The sequence below is a fragment of the Rhea pennata genome, chromosome 17 (genome assembly GCF_028389875.1).
Source record: "Rhea pennata isolate bPtePen1 chromosome 17, bPtePen1.pri, whole genome shotgun sequence".
Classification (NCBI taxonomy): domain Eukaryota; kingdom Metazoa; phylum Chordata; class Aves; order Rheiformes; family Rheidae; genus Rhea; species Rhea pennata.
The window spans coordinates 14,283,880-14,296,666 of record NC_084679.1 but is presented as its reverse complement, the minus strand read 5'-3'; the positions used below and the strand labels follow the sequence as shown (position 1 = coordinate 14,296,666).

The following is a 12,787-nucleotide window of genomic DNA, read 5'->3' as shown; positions in this document are numbered from 1 at the left end:
ATTTCAGTCAGTCTCACAAAAGGGAAGTTACCCTTCTTATTACTTAAGCAGCTGTCCTTTCAAGGCCCCAGAACCCTGACTGAATGCTGTGCTGACAAATATTTAACCTGCATTAACCTGCCCTTTAGTGCTTCAGATGCTAATTAGAATCAGGTACAGGAGCTGGCGTTTTCCAAAATGGTGTTAAATTTAATTTTCTTAACTCTGTTGTATTTAATGATTAAACTGCTTCCTATGCTATTAGCCATCTCATTTATGCTTTGGAGGCTTAGCGGAGCATAACATTAGTTCTGTTTTGTTTATTGAGGTTGTAGGACAGAAGGTAATAAACTAAGCTAATTCATTGCTTTTGCAATCCAGTGCTTCTCCTCAGAAGACGAAGAAAAACAACCACCTGCCTATTTGAGCACCAGGACGTCATCTTTAAATTAGTGCAAGACAAATTCTTTTCCATTTTCATGTGATGTTAGTTGGAGCAAATTTTTCAAGATAAATGATTTATAGTAAAACACATTTAAAACTATATAGAAATGTTTGACTATTATTTAGGGTCTCTTTAGTGTGTTTTAATATAAATCTGGCTGTGATTCTTCTAAATCCAGTTAATTCAGGGGACAGAGAGAGGACAGGGGGAGCCATCTAAAACATACTTTGAATGTCATTATACTTTTTAAATGTCTTTGCCTGCTAAGATATTAGATTAGGAAAAAATCCGTATAAGCTATATTATGATGTTTGTAATATTTTGATCTATGTTTATAATCTTAGGTTTCCATCACATAAATTACCCATGGCATTGTAACTTCCAAGTAACTGAGCAATGGAATGTACTTTTCATAGAATGCAAATATATTTTCAATGCATTTTTACTCCCATCCCACATATTAATATGAATTAAATTAAAATATGTTCGCAAGTTATGGTAATAGGAGTATATCTAACTTCTGAGATGAAATCAAACTATTAAAAGTAGAGTTGCAGGAAGTCCTGCTGCAGTATTTAAAATAATCATAAAAGTGCATTGCATGTGAGTGTCGATCAGGCCCTGCTGCCCTTTTGCTGAGCAGTACTTGACTCTGAACAATTTCTTTGAAGCTGCTAGGGCTCTTCCCAGAATACTTTCAGCAAATGTGCACCAATATGCTGGTGTGCACTGGGAGCCCAAAGAACAGCACCTGCTGAGGGTAGCTTATGTAGTTTTGTTTAATGTATTTCAAGTATTTTGTTAATGGATTTCTGTGACCAGCTGCAGAGAGTTGTAATTCTTTTGGTTAAAAAGTTCATTTGGAATTGTTATTAAGCTGGTATGACAGGATTTTTGTATACTGTAGAATTCATGATTTTAATAGATGTCTGCTAACTTTTCCTTTCAAATCTGTGTGGTTGAAATCAAAGGTTGAAATCAAACTAAGAAGGATGAAACTGTAAAATGTAAACTGTAAAATGTGTACTGCTGCCTTCAGATCTGTCTCAAGTGTGTGTCCCTCAAAGGGAATGGTAATGTATTAGAGAAAATTCTTAACAAAAACAAGTACAGGAGATGAGAAATGATATTTTTTTTTCTTTTCTCTTTCAGATGACATGTTTGACCTCCCATTCCCAGATGACATAGACAACGACTTTGGAATTTTAATAACAGGGAATCTTCACTCTCCACCAAATTCTTCCCCAGTTCCTTCCCCTGGTTCCCCATCCGGTATTGGAGTGGGATCTCACTTCCAGCATAGTAGGGTAAGGCTCTAGCACTTCATGGGACATGCTGCTGAAAAGCAAAACAAAGCAAAAGCAAAAACAGAACAAACAAAAACAAACAACAACAACAAACCCCCAGATCCTCCAACAGAATCTCCTTTTCTGTAGATTAAGTCAACAGCAAGGTACTGGCTAAATACCATGGTAAAAGATGCCTCTGCCATGACTGTTTTTCCAAGTTAAAGTTAGCTGTTAGTGTAGAAGGTAATTGAGAGGTAGAGAGGAGGAAGAGGAGGATGTCTTGTGGTCGAGCCATATTCAATAATTCTGTATGAACTTAATCTGTATTTATGGATTTTTCTCTGGAAAATCATACAGAATGCCCCTGGCACAAAGTGACAAGCCTTTGAGAGAAAGGAAGACATGGAGACCTCTGATCAGATCAGTTTCTGGGGGAGGCAAGAAGTAAGATAATTCTCCTAATAATAAAACCCTGTCAGTATAAACTTTGCAAGTGTTAGATGTTTATGCAAATGCTGTTTTCTTTGTAAAAATTAGCCCAAAGCACATACTATTTAGAAGTTATTTTTGTTTGAAGTGACTTTTATAAAGCTGGTTCCAACACCAGTGGTTATTTTAAATGCAAATTGTTTTTGATAATTCAAGAAACATTTTTCTGAATTGGCTTTAGTGTAATTTGGATCATGTTTGATGGAACTCTTATGCATACAGTTAGTTGTGTAAGAGACTTAGCTGTACATTTAAAATGTTTTCCATTGCAAGTATGCAGAAGCATGAAGAGGTTTCATAATTTGGCAGCAGAGAAGTTCTACTCTAGAAACAGTTCATTTAAAGTAATAGCATACAACTTCTTTAGTAAGTAGTACAGTCTTATTAAGGAAATAGACTATTGTTTTTAATAGAAGAAATGGATAAGTCTGTGTATTTAAAAGTTCTGTTATAATAATCTGAATTTTTTAAAAATAACTGGATCAGTACCTGCAACTACCACTGGTAGTTTCAGACGGTCTCCTCTAGTGAAATGATAAATCTGGTTAGACACAACTACTAAATACCTACTTAGGGAGTTGTATAGCTAAGACATTTGACTGTGAATGATGCCACGTATTCATCCACTCTAACAAAGCAGCACATTTTTCTAAATGTAAGTATCTTCTTAAGAAAGAAATTTTCACTCCCTGAAAATGACTAGGATTTTGAGATATGGCAGTTTTATGACCTGGAAGGAAAAAGTCTTCTGTGTATTTCCTTATTACCTCTGCCAAAATGCTTCAATGGTCAGCTTAATATTGTCTGTGAGTGGAAAAATTTCTTTTGCACCAGCCACAAAAATGCTAACGTTATATTTTGTGATCTCCATACATGATCACCTTACACTAATACTTCAACTCACTTTTCAAAGGCTAAATAATTACACATTTCTGTCGCTTGGTTATTTCAAACTGTTATGTGGGCAAATTAAAAGTTTTAAATTTTGTTCCCAAAACCTCTAGTCATAAATCACAACTAAGCACTCATTACAATTTCCCTTTCATATTTAGGTGATTGAACAACCTCTGTTCTGTACCACTTTTAGAAAAATGTGTTATACAACTTACTCTCAATGGAACTCTATCCAAATGCCTTAACAGTATTGAAAGGTTAATGACCAAAGAGCTTAGAGACCTGGACAAGCCATTTCTAGATGAACCTGTCATAGTAATTCAGTTTAACCATTAACAAGGGCCTAGTAATTGATGTGTAATTTTTGGTTTTAAAAAAGCAACAGCGTGTGATCATTACCTTGTGGGTCAGGGAAGGTCAAGCCTCCGTCCATGTAGCCCATAATTGATTGCTGCAGTTTACTGGTATAAGTCCTGATTGCTCAGCAGCCAGTTTCAAGGTCTACTGTTAGGTTTTCCAAGTGCCTGCAGCCAGGTGCACTGTAGCCTTCTCTGAGCTTTATGGACTGTTTAACTTTGATTTCTGATCAAGATACTACTGTTGGAGAAAGACCTGCTTCAAGGACTAGCACTGAAGGTTCTGTGATTAAGCCAGTTTCTTAGAATGTTTTTCTCCTGCTGACTTAAAGGTCCATGTGGAATAAATGGACTGCCCGTCCAGAATACTTTGCAAGTTTATCTTTTTTTTTTTTTTTTTTTTTTGAGGGGGGGTATCTAAGAAATAAAAAGTAAAAGCAAAATAATGAAGAGTGTTTACAAAAAATAAATCTATGTAAAATAAAAATGTACTTCAGAATGGAATGGCAGTCAGCCATTCTAATACCTAAGGCAGTCCTTCTAGGTTTATTAATGTGGTCCATGATATATATCGCATTTTTTATAAACACTGGGAGACAAACTCTCGTGAAACATTCCTGCACAACAGCCTGGTGTGCAGAAGGTTCATCTATCTTGGTTTTAGTCTACAGAAATAAAAACACATACATACATGCTGAGAGGCAGCAATCTAATATCTGACAAAACTAGTTTTGAAGACTTGTTCGTGTTGTTCCACTTTCTCCTCTCCAAATAACTTTCCCCATGTATGAAAACATGAATAACTAATTCTAAAATAACCCTGTATTTAAATAAATTAATAACTGATATAACTAGAAAAGCAGAATCAGCTGTTTCTTTTTCCCCACACTGAGTGTCTGCATGTATAAAACATAGTATCTTCTGTTCAAGTTATTCACAGCAAGGAGTAAAGGAATAAAGAAATATAGAGCACAGCTTTTTTTTTAAGGTATAAAAGTAACTAACTTAAACAACAAACACTCTATAAAGATGCAGGTATTTTATGTTCTTGCATAGCTGAGTGTGTAACTCATTCTTCCATTAGCTGAAGTCAGAAACATCTGCAGTGCGACTTGATAATTTTTCTAGGTTTGGGGATATCTTGTAAAGCTAAAAAAAAATAAATTACTGAGGCAGTAAAAGCTTAAAATCAACACCGCTCTGTTCTCTGCCTGCCCACATTAAGCTACTGAGGTTCATGACAGAGCCTAGTACCTGTAAGTTACTCTAGCATCAAAATCTCTATAAACTCAATTCAATTTAAGAGCTTAACGTTGCTGTTAGGGAACTTAAAGTAATTCTGAAACATACGCCTGAGAAACCCAACCAAAGGAAAGGATTAGACAACTTAAAGATTTGTGAATAAAGGGAAAGCATGGCACAGCCTGAGATTAAAGGCTAGCTCATTAATAACAAGACAAAACTGCATTAAAGCCTGAGTGATCAGTAAACAAAATGAATGTTATTGGGGGGGGGGGTGTAATGACATAAAACAAACAAATGCCTTTTAACTTTTTCTTCAGAGCCAAGGGGAACGTCTTCTTTCTAGAGAAGCCCCTGAAGAACTGAAGCAGCAACCCCTTGCTCTTGGATACTTTGTATCAACTGCCAAAGCTGAGAATCTTCCACAATGGTTCTGGTCATCTTGTCCTCAGGCACAAAACCAGTGTCCTCTCTTCCTGAAGGTCTGTGTTAGTATCCTTTTACAGGGGAAAGAGAGGAAGAATTCTGTTAATCTCCTGTGAATTTTCCATGAAAATGTTGACTTTGCATGTTACCTCAACTGACAGCATTGGTAACAGAAATATAATTCTAGCTTTGAATTTAGATAGCTGGCTATTAACATTTACTTTCTGTTCCTACAGCCTTTACCTGAAATGGAATAGAATATGGCAATTTCTAAATATGAAATCATCAAAGCCATACCCAGTATTAAGGAAGTGTCATGATTGTCATTTCCTAAATTTTGGTTGACTTAAGTCAGGAGGGCCATAGCTCCTATTCTGCCATAGTCCAGTTATGACACATGGATTAAAAATTTACTCTCCATTCCTATATCCCTAGTTGTAAAAGTCACAAAGTTTCCAGAATGGAAAATTGTTAGTCCTTGCAAAAGGTCTACAGCAGAACTAGTTCAACTACTAGCAATTCACTGCTCCCTATAGAGAGACATGCAGGCTTTTACTTGCGTGAATCAAAAGGATTTGAACTAATGAGTAAGGAAATAAGGTGAAAAATATGCACTGAAGAGCATCACATAAATAGTTGAGCAAGCAACTTACAGAGTAGTTAAGACAGTACTACTTTCTTTATCCATTTCCAGTTTAATTAGCAAATGTTAAAACATTTTTTACAAGTATCATGTAGTCTTCTAGCTAAATTCTTATCTGTGCCTGCCAGGCTATTATCCAAGTAAAAGTCTTCAGTATTTCTCAATTCTTTCCTCATGCAAAAAGGCATTTTACAGTTATCATTTAAGAATGACTGCTGTATTTGTTCTTATAAAGCATAAAGTGGGGCTTTATATCCAGTATACCACCTCCACCAGCTCAGTATTGAAGTACCCAATTAAATGATGTCATCTTCCTTATTCCCTCCGCTTTTTCATGGATAGATTTCCTGAAGTGCTTTGCTCTAAACCTGCTAAATGGAGATCTCAAAAATAATATGAAAGGCAAGCCACTGTATGTATAGAACTAGAGATGAAGCTTTACCCTAAACTTAAAACTACATCTTTGTGAATGAGTAATACAAATACTATGGTTCATTTCCAGTGGTAAAAGCATAGTCAACAGAGCTCCAGGCAACTGTAAATTCCTTCCATAAGCTTACACTAGATTTGCACTGGAGAGAAGGAGCTACCACCCTTCCCCCTGCCCCAACACAATTACTCTTTCAGATCTAGGCTGAACTAAAGGTTTAATTTGACTTGGAACATTCTGTTTTGGTTTGGACAATTTTTAATAAAAGCAAGGGGCTGAATTCATGCAGTAACTTGTATGCCGTTCAGAGAGCAGGTGGTGCTGTCTCATTTGTGCTACACAGCACACAAAATTAGAAAACGTGTATGGTCTATGCGAGACAGAGTTTCAAGTACTCCATCTGATATGGATTAAGAATTTTTGAGCTGAAGTATTCCACCTCTAATGTGCAGGGCACAGTTGGTGGAGCATAACTTAGAGGTGTTGCCTAGGCAGGCTGTGTGGTCTGTGAGGCTACCCACTTGAAAAGTTTACATGGTTGGCTCTAGCCCTGCACAGGATCAGCATGAAATCCCCTTCCTAGCCCTATATAAACTAATGCATAGGCCTTGTTCCAGAAGAAAGATGAAGGAGATTCAGGAAACATAACAGAACAGAGTATGCCAAAGGCTGCGTTAAGTGTTCTGGCCTGCCATCCTACACTTGCATGGTGTACTGAGATGGGTCTCCTGCTGCAGAGTTTGAACAATCAGAATGTTTTATTACTGAAATACCAAGAGAACCACTGACACATTCCTGTAAGTGTCTTCCCTTGTCATTTCTTCCCTGAGAAAATGTAACAAATTACAGAACTTCAGAATGCACTTGGCCATGGTAGGTTGAGCTTGCCAACACTTCAGGCTCTCCTATATTTGTTCACTGTGAATCTTCAGAAAAACTTGCCATATGAAGAGTTAATTTGTGGGGTTTTTTTTTTCCTTTCCTTTCAAAGGCCTCATTGCACCACCATATCTCTGTAGCGCAGACCGATGAGCTTTTACCTGCCAGAAATTCTCAGCGTGTTCCTCATCCCTTGGACTCTAAAACTACATCAGATGTCTTGAGGTAGGTAGCACTTTTTAGGGTCTCCATTTTCTCTGCAAGGTTATGGGAATACAGCACTGGAAGTTCAGATAAACTGTTTCTTTCAGAGGAACTTTTGTGGGAGGGGGCAAAATTAGCCCTTAGGTTTATCAAGTGTTCACACAGGTAAGGCATAGTAGGGGTGTAGTTTTAAAAAAGAAGAAAAAAACAACTAGTCTTACTATGTTTGCTACCAACACTAGTAAAGAGCAGTAAAAGGACTTATTTCCTATTCTTATAGGAAATACATAAATTTTTAGATACATACATATATTTAATCCCTAAAGCTATAACCCTTATTACGAGGGTTCTTTCATAAATTCTCTGCAACAATATGGAAAGGAATATGTGCCTTACAAAGTGGATGCCACCATACCTTGATTTGCCTCCCAAAGATTGTTTTGTTTAGCTGATGGTGTAAGCTAGACTGTATAAATATTTTTTTCTCACCAAACCAAATGGAATTATAGAAGGAAATAGAGGCACTCTCCTCATACTCGCTATCTCAAGAATTAGGATAATTACCTGAGATATAAAGGAGATATTCTTCCTGAATTAATACAGGGTTGTGAGCCTATTCTGCTGTAGAAGATAGCTGGAAAAATGTTTGGCTTCATCCGATCTGTTGGGGCTGTACTACACTGAAAAAAAAATCTATTTTATGATAGCGCATAGAGGGTGGGACACAATAGTGAACGATGGATACTTATACCAGGTAGAAAGTATCAATAAAAAACATTAAGAATATTCTCATCTAACTCGAATTGGTGGTAAATATACTGCTCTAGAATTTGTGTCAGCTTAGGCAGAGGACTGAGCTGTTGTGTCTTTTCTGAGGCAATACTGTCTCCCCCTTTGTTTTGAGTAAGAGTATGATGCTCTGAGATGCGCAGCGATAAGACAAGAGGAAAGGACACAAGTTAAAAGCTGGGAAATTCTAATTAGACATAAAGAAAGAATTATTTTAGAGTAAGGCTGATCAAATACTGGAACAGATTGGCCAGAGAGGTTGTGGAATCTCCATCCACAGACCTGGTAAGACTCTACTGAACAAGTCTACTGGACAAGTTTCTGTGCAACCTGATCTGACTAGACTTGTTTTGAACACAGGATTGAACTAAATAACCTCCGGAGGTCCCTTCCAACCTGAATTATTCTATGATTCTATCATCTCTACTGTGTATTGGAAGAAAGTCTAGATTCAAACGGTTTGAGTCAAATTCAAATATTCTCATGCCGAAAAGTGTGTGTGGAATGTGATTTACGTCAAGTTTGCTACTTGGCCAACACCATCGACATTAGTAGAACCAGGCAGTGCTCACCTCAGTATATCTCCAAGACAAATCAGTGATAAGTTGAATTAAATGCTTTAGAAAAGAAAGAAGGAAAGGAGTAAACAATTGCAGTTTCATTTTTCTCCCTGCATTTCTCTTCTACAGGTTCGTTTTGGAGCAGTACAATGCACTGTCCTGGCTTACATGTAACCCTGCCACTCAGGATCGCAGCTCCTGCCTTCCTGTCCACTTTGTGGTGCTCACTCAATTGTACAATGCCATCATGAACATACTTTAATAGATAGAAAAGCACTTGTTCTTCTGGCTTATTCTCCCCTCAACCTGAGAAACGTGCCACAGTCTGCAAAAATCACAATTTTGCTTGTCTTCAGACCAGTCGTGTGCTGTGCTTCTGTTCCTCCATAAGCACATGTGAATTCTGCAGTGTTCAAAACTAAACTACCCATTAACATCTCTGGCAGCTTCAGTCCAAAATCTGGGAACATCCAAGAACAGTGAACACACAGTAACCTCAAGCCAGTGTTAGTTTGGTGGCCCAGTAACTACTGGTCAGTGTGTTTTTCTTTTTTTCTCTCTCTCCTTTTTTTTTTTTTTTTTTTTTTTTTTTTTTTTTCTTTTTTGAGGAAGACTACAGTATCTTTTTGCATTAGGAACTCTGATATACAACCAAGAGCAGTTTCAGCCCTGCAAGTAAAAATATCTTTTAGTGACCAGTTTGGGTTTTCCGACAGTTATTTTCTTGTTTGAACATCACCAACTGGGACTTTGCAGAAGAAGAAAATCAGTCATAGTCTTGTATTAATATTGGAGTTTTCTGTCTACCTGGAGTTCCTGTCAGAGTGGATTGGGATGAATGCATGCATTTGTTACCTGTCCATGTAGATATGAATGGTCTGGAGATATTTTATTTATTTTTAGGTTTGGGGAGGGAAGGGATTAAATTATAAAGGACTGGGAACAGTAGAATATTTTAACAATCCAGCTCCGTTCCACCGTAGGGTTATTTATCTATGTACCTCTCACTCTTCTGACCTAGAAAACAAAAATGAAGCTAGTAACAATCAAAGTCCAAGTTGGGAAGGGGAGTATATTTAGAATTCTAACTGTGTCAGCATAGTCTGATAAGAATATACTTGTATTTTAAGGAATTCACACCTGCATTTAGCCTGGTTAAAGCAAGAAATGGCCAGTGTTTAATGAAGGATAACACTACCTAATAAGAGTGAGTGAGAGGTAGGGAGGAAAAATACTTTAAAGCCCAATGTAAGGGCAAATGGAAAGTGGTAAATTAATCTATTGTAGAGCTATGATTGAAATATATTTCCAATAAGTTTAATGATGCTAGAAAATTATTTACTGAAACCCAAGTCGCCCTTTAATTCTGGGCAGACTAGTCCATGTACATATCCAAAAATATGGTTTTTGTTTACACTAAATCAGTTGCAAATCTGGTGTATTTTTTCTGATGATAGGAATATTATTTCAAAGAAATAATTTTTAAAAATTATATCATTAAATTAGTACTTGAAGTTATACCACTGTGGTGGAAAAGTTACTTTGTTTAGTAAAATGATTGCCATTTTAAAGGTTAATGGCTAATTGAAGTATTTTTATGACTCCTTCATTCCAGGCTTCAAGGGGTTTATATTTAAACTCCATTTTCTAATGTTTGATGTTGCACTCTGCAGCAGGCATGGACTGCCTTATGTGAGGGGTCGGGCACTTTGATCAGGCTGTGTGACCTAGTTATCTATCTGTGGAGAAAAACCTACAAATTTTAAAGTTCTTCCAAAAGACATTCATGTTCTGGTTAAAAAAAAAAGAAAAAAAATCTATGATTTTAAAAAGTATTTTTCTTGAGATAATGTAACATTTAAAACAAATTATATAAAAAAAAAATTGCTTGTGTAATGAGAAGGTGAAGTCAGAGAAGTAACCTGTAAATGGATTGTTTCATTCTCTGCACCAAACCTCCCACGTGGGTATCTTCTTTGCAATGTATAGGTTAAAAAAAAAAAAAAATCTGATATCAAACCATTTGTATCTAATGTGTACAGTGTAAAATTGACTTTAAAAATATTGCCGTACTATTTTTTCTTAATCAGAAAAGAAAATTCTCAAGGCCTTTTGAAGAGCATAAAAAGTTGAAGATTGTAAACTTGTATAAAAAAAAAATTTAACTTGGGGAGGAAAAATGTAAAGTAGACATTTGTAATCTTTTACCGTTTTGGGGTTATTTGTTCCCAGGATTCATCTGAACTTTGGATTATTAGTTTGTTTGTTCTTTTTAAATGGGCTGTTTTTATCCAGGGGCATTTCTTCCCCAGAAACCTGGTTCTAAGCAAAAATTAAAAATAAAAAAAAGGGCAGCAAGGAGTAGTTTTCATCTGGTGTCTTTTATTTAATTTTTTTAAGTTAAGAGAAGCTGGTGACATATTTATACGTTTTTGTGCAAAATAAATGAATGGCAATAGATTTTAAAGAAAAATCTTATGTACTTCAGTGTGAAAAGTTCTGTATAATATTTCCCTTAAATATGCATTATTTTACTTGTGAGTTTTTTACTGAATTAATCTGAAATGTACAAGCCCTGGCTTTCCTACAGAGTGAAGAAAGTTATTTTATTTTATTTTTTTTTTTATTTCTAACTTTGGAAATTCATGCCTAAATCAGAATTATTATACAGTTGTTTGAGCTAAAGGGAGAGGGAGGGGGTGGGGAATGTCCAGCATGCTTGTATGTATATTTCAGAACCTTTTTTAAATGTAAAAGCTGTACATTTCTGGGGAGTTCTGAATTTCTTTGTTTTTTTTTTTTTTTTTTTTTTTCCTCTGAGCATTTTGCAGTGAGCTTCTTTTATATATAGCCAACAATTTGAAAGAAAACAAAAAAAAATGTGAAGTTCATTTTAAATCTACAGTATATCGCTGGTACAATACACTAAAAAGACTTTGATAAAAAAAGAAACAATAATAATAAAGACCTCCATTTTAAATGTCATTCATATATACCTTGTGGATGAGAGCTATATACTTTTACACACTTTTTTAGATGAATAAATTATTGAATTACTGAAACTCCTGTTGCAGTTTTATTCTTAAGAGTATTTTCTTTGACTATTAAGTTTTGGCAAAGCATTCCTAGGGAAGAAAAGCCTGCATTAAAAAGCAGCCATAGATCTCATATGTGATGTGAATGGAACTGAAATTCATTTAAAGGCTCTTTATTATTTATTTAGAGACACAGCTATCTTCCATGAAGTCTTAACAGGCAGATGGGCATAGGTTACTTGCCACATGTTGATTAAATCTAAGCTTTATCGGACGCCATTTCAGAATAATATGGCTCATTACAATGTACAAGCGTTCACACTGCAGTAGTACTTAACTTTCTTTAAAAGTGGAAATTAAAGAAAATAGAATAATAACTCTATGCAAAGCTGGATCTTTGTGAAAGGAAATCCATTAATGTAGAAGTTGATTTAATCAAACTGTAAATTCTGCCAGATCAGGTGAGTAGAAACAACCTGAGAGAATCCGGTGATACATTAGTAGCAGTTGCTTTGCATTAGCAACTTTAACTACAAGAGCCCACCCCCTACAGATGAGATTTCTCTCTATATACCAGGTAAGCCTTTAACAGGAGATTTTAATGGCATATCAGTATCTTGCAACTGCCTCGCTCCCCTCTTCCCCACCCCACAGTAGCATTTATAAAGGAACTGCAACGTAGTCAGCTCCAGATTAAAGAATAATACTAAACCAGATCTGCTACCTCAGGTTGTCCAGAGCAGCTGTATTTTTAAATATCGTATCCTTAGCTTTACTCTTAAAGAAAAAAAAAAAAAAAAAAAAAACACACACACACACACACACCCTAAAATGCAGCAAACTACAACCCCCATGTTTTCTGGCCAGTTCTAACTGCACCATCAGCCGTGGCTAGCCTGTACTGCTGGTGGGAGCCATCTACACAAATAACAGCAGTGACTCTCAAAACCAAATGAGACACTTTCAGCAGACCCAAAATATTCTGTAGCTCTTTCTTGCAAGGTATGCTTCAAGAACTTGCTTGTTTTTCATGAAGAGATGAAGCCCATGTCCTCATGGAGTCACAACTCCTGCAGATCAGATCAGGCAATTGGTACTCAGTTTCATAGGTGCTTTACTGGCCAGTT

General features: G+C 36.2%; 1 protein-coding gene across 4 annotated transcripts in view; it reads left to right on the top strand.

Moving 5' to 3' along the window:
* The window catches only part of MED13L (mediator complex subunit 13L), a 202,894-nt gene extending 191,246 nt beyond the window's left edge, over positions 1–11,648 (top strand). For 3 of the 4 annotated variants that reach the window (XM_062589962.1, XM_062589960.1, XM_062589965.1), the window contains 4 exons: positions 1,577–1,731; positions 5,015–5,176; positions 7,185–7,297; positions 8,755–11,648. In XM_062589962.1, the coding sequence (XP_062445946.1) occupies positions 1,577–1,731; positions 5,015–5,176; positions 7,185–7,297; positions 8,755–8,887 (563 nt within the window). In that variant the 3' untranslated portion in view covers positions 8,888–11,648. The remainder of the gene's footprint in view (positions 1–1,576; positions 1,732–5,014; positions 5,177–7,184; positions 7,298–8,754) is intronic. The other variant, XM_062589961.1, reaches the window with a different exon arrangement.
* The last annotated feature ends 1,139 nt before the right edge of the window (positions 11,649–12,787 follow it).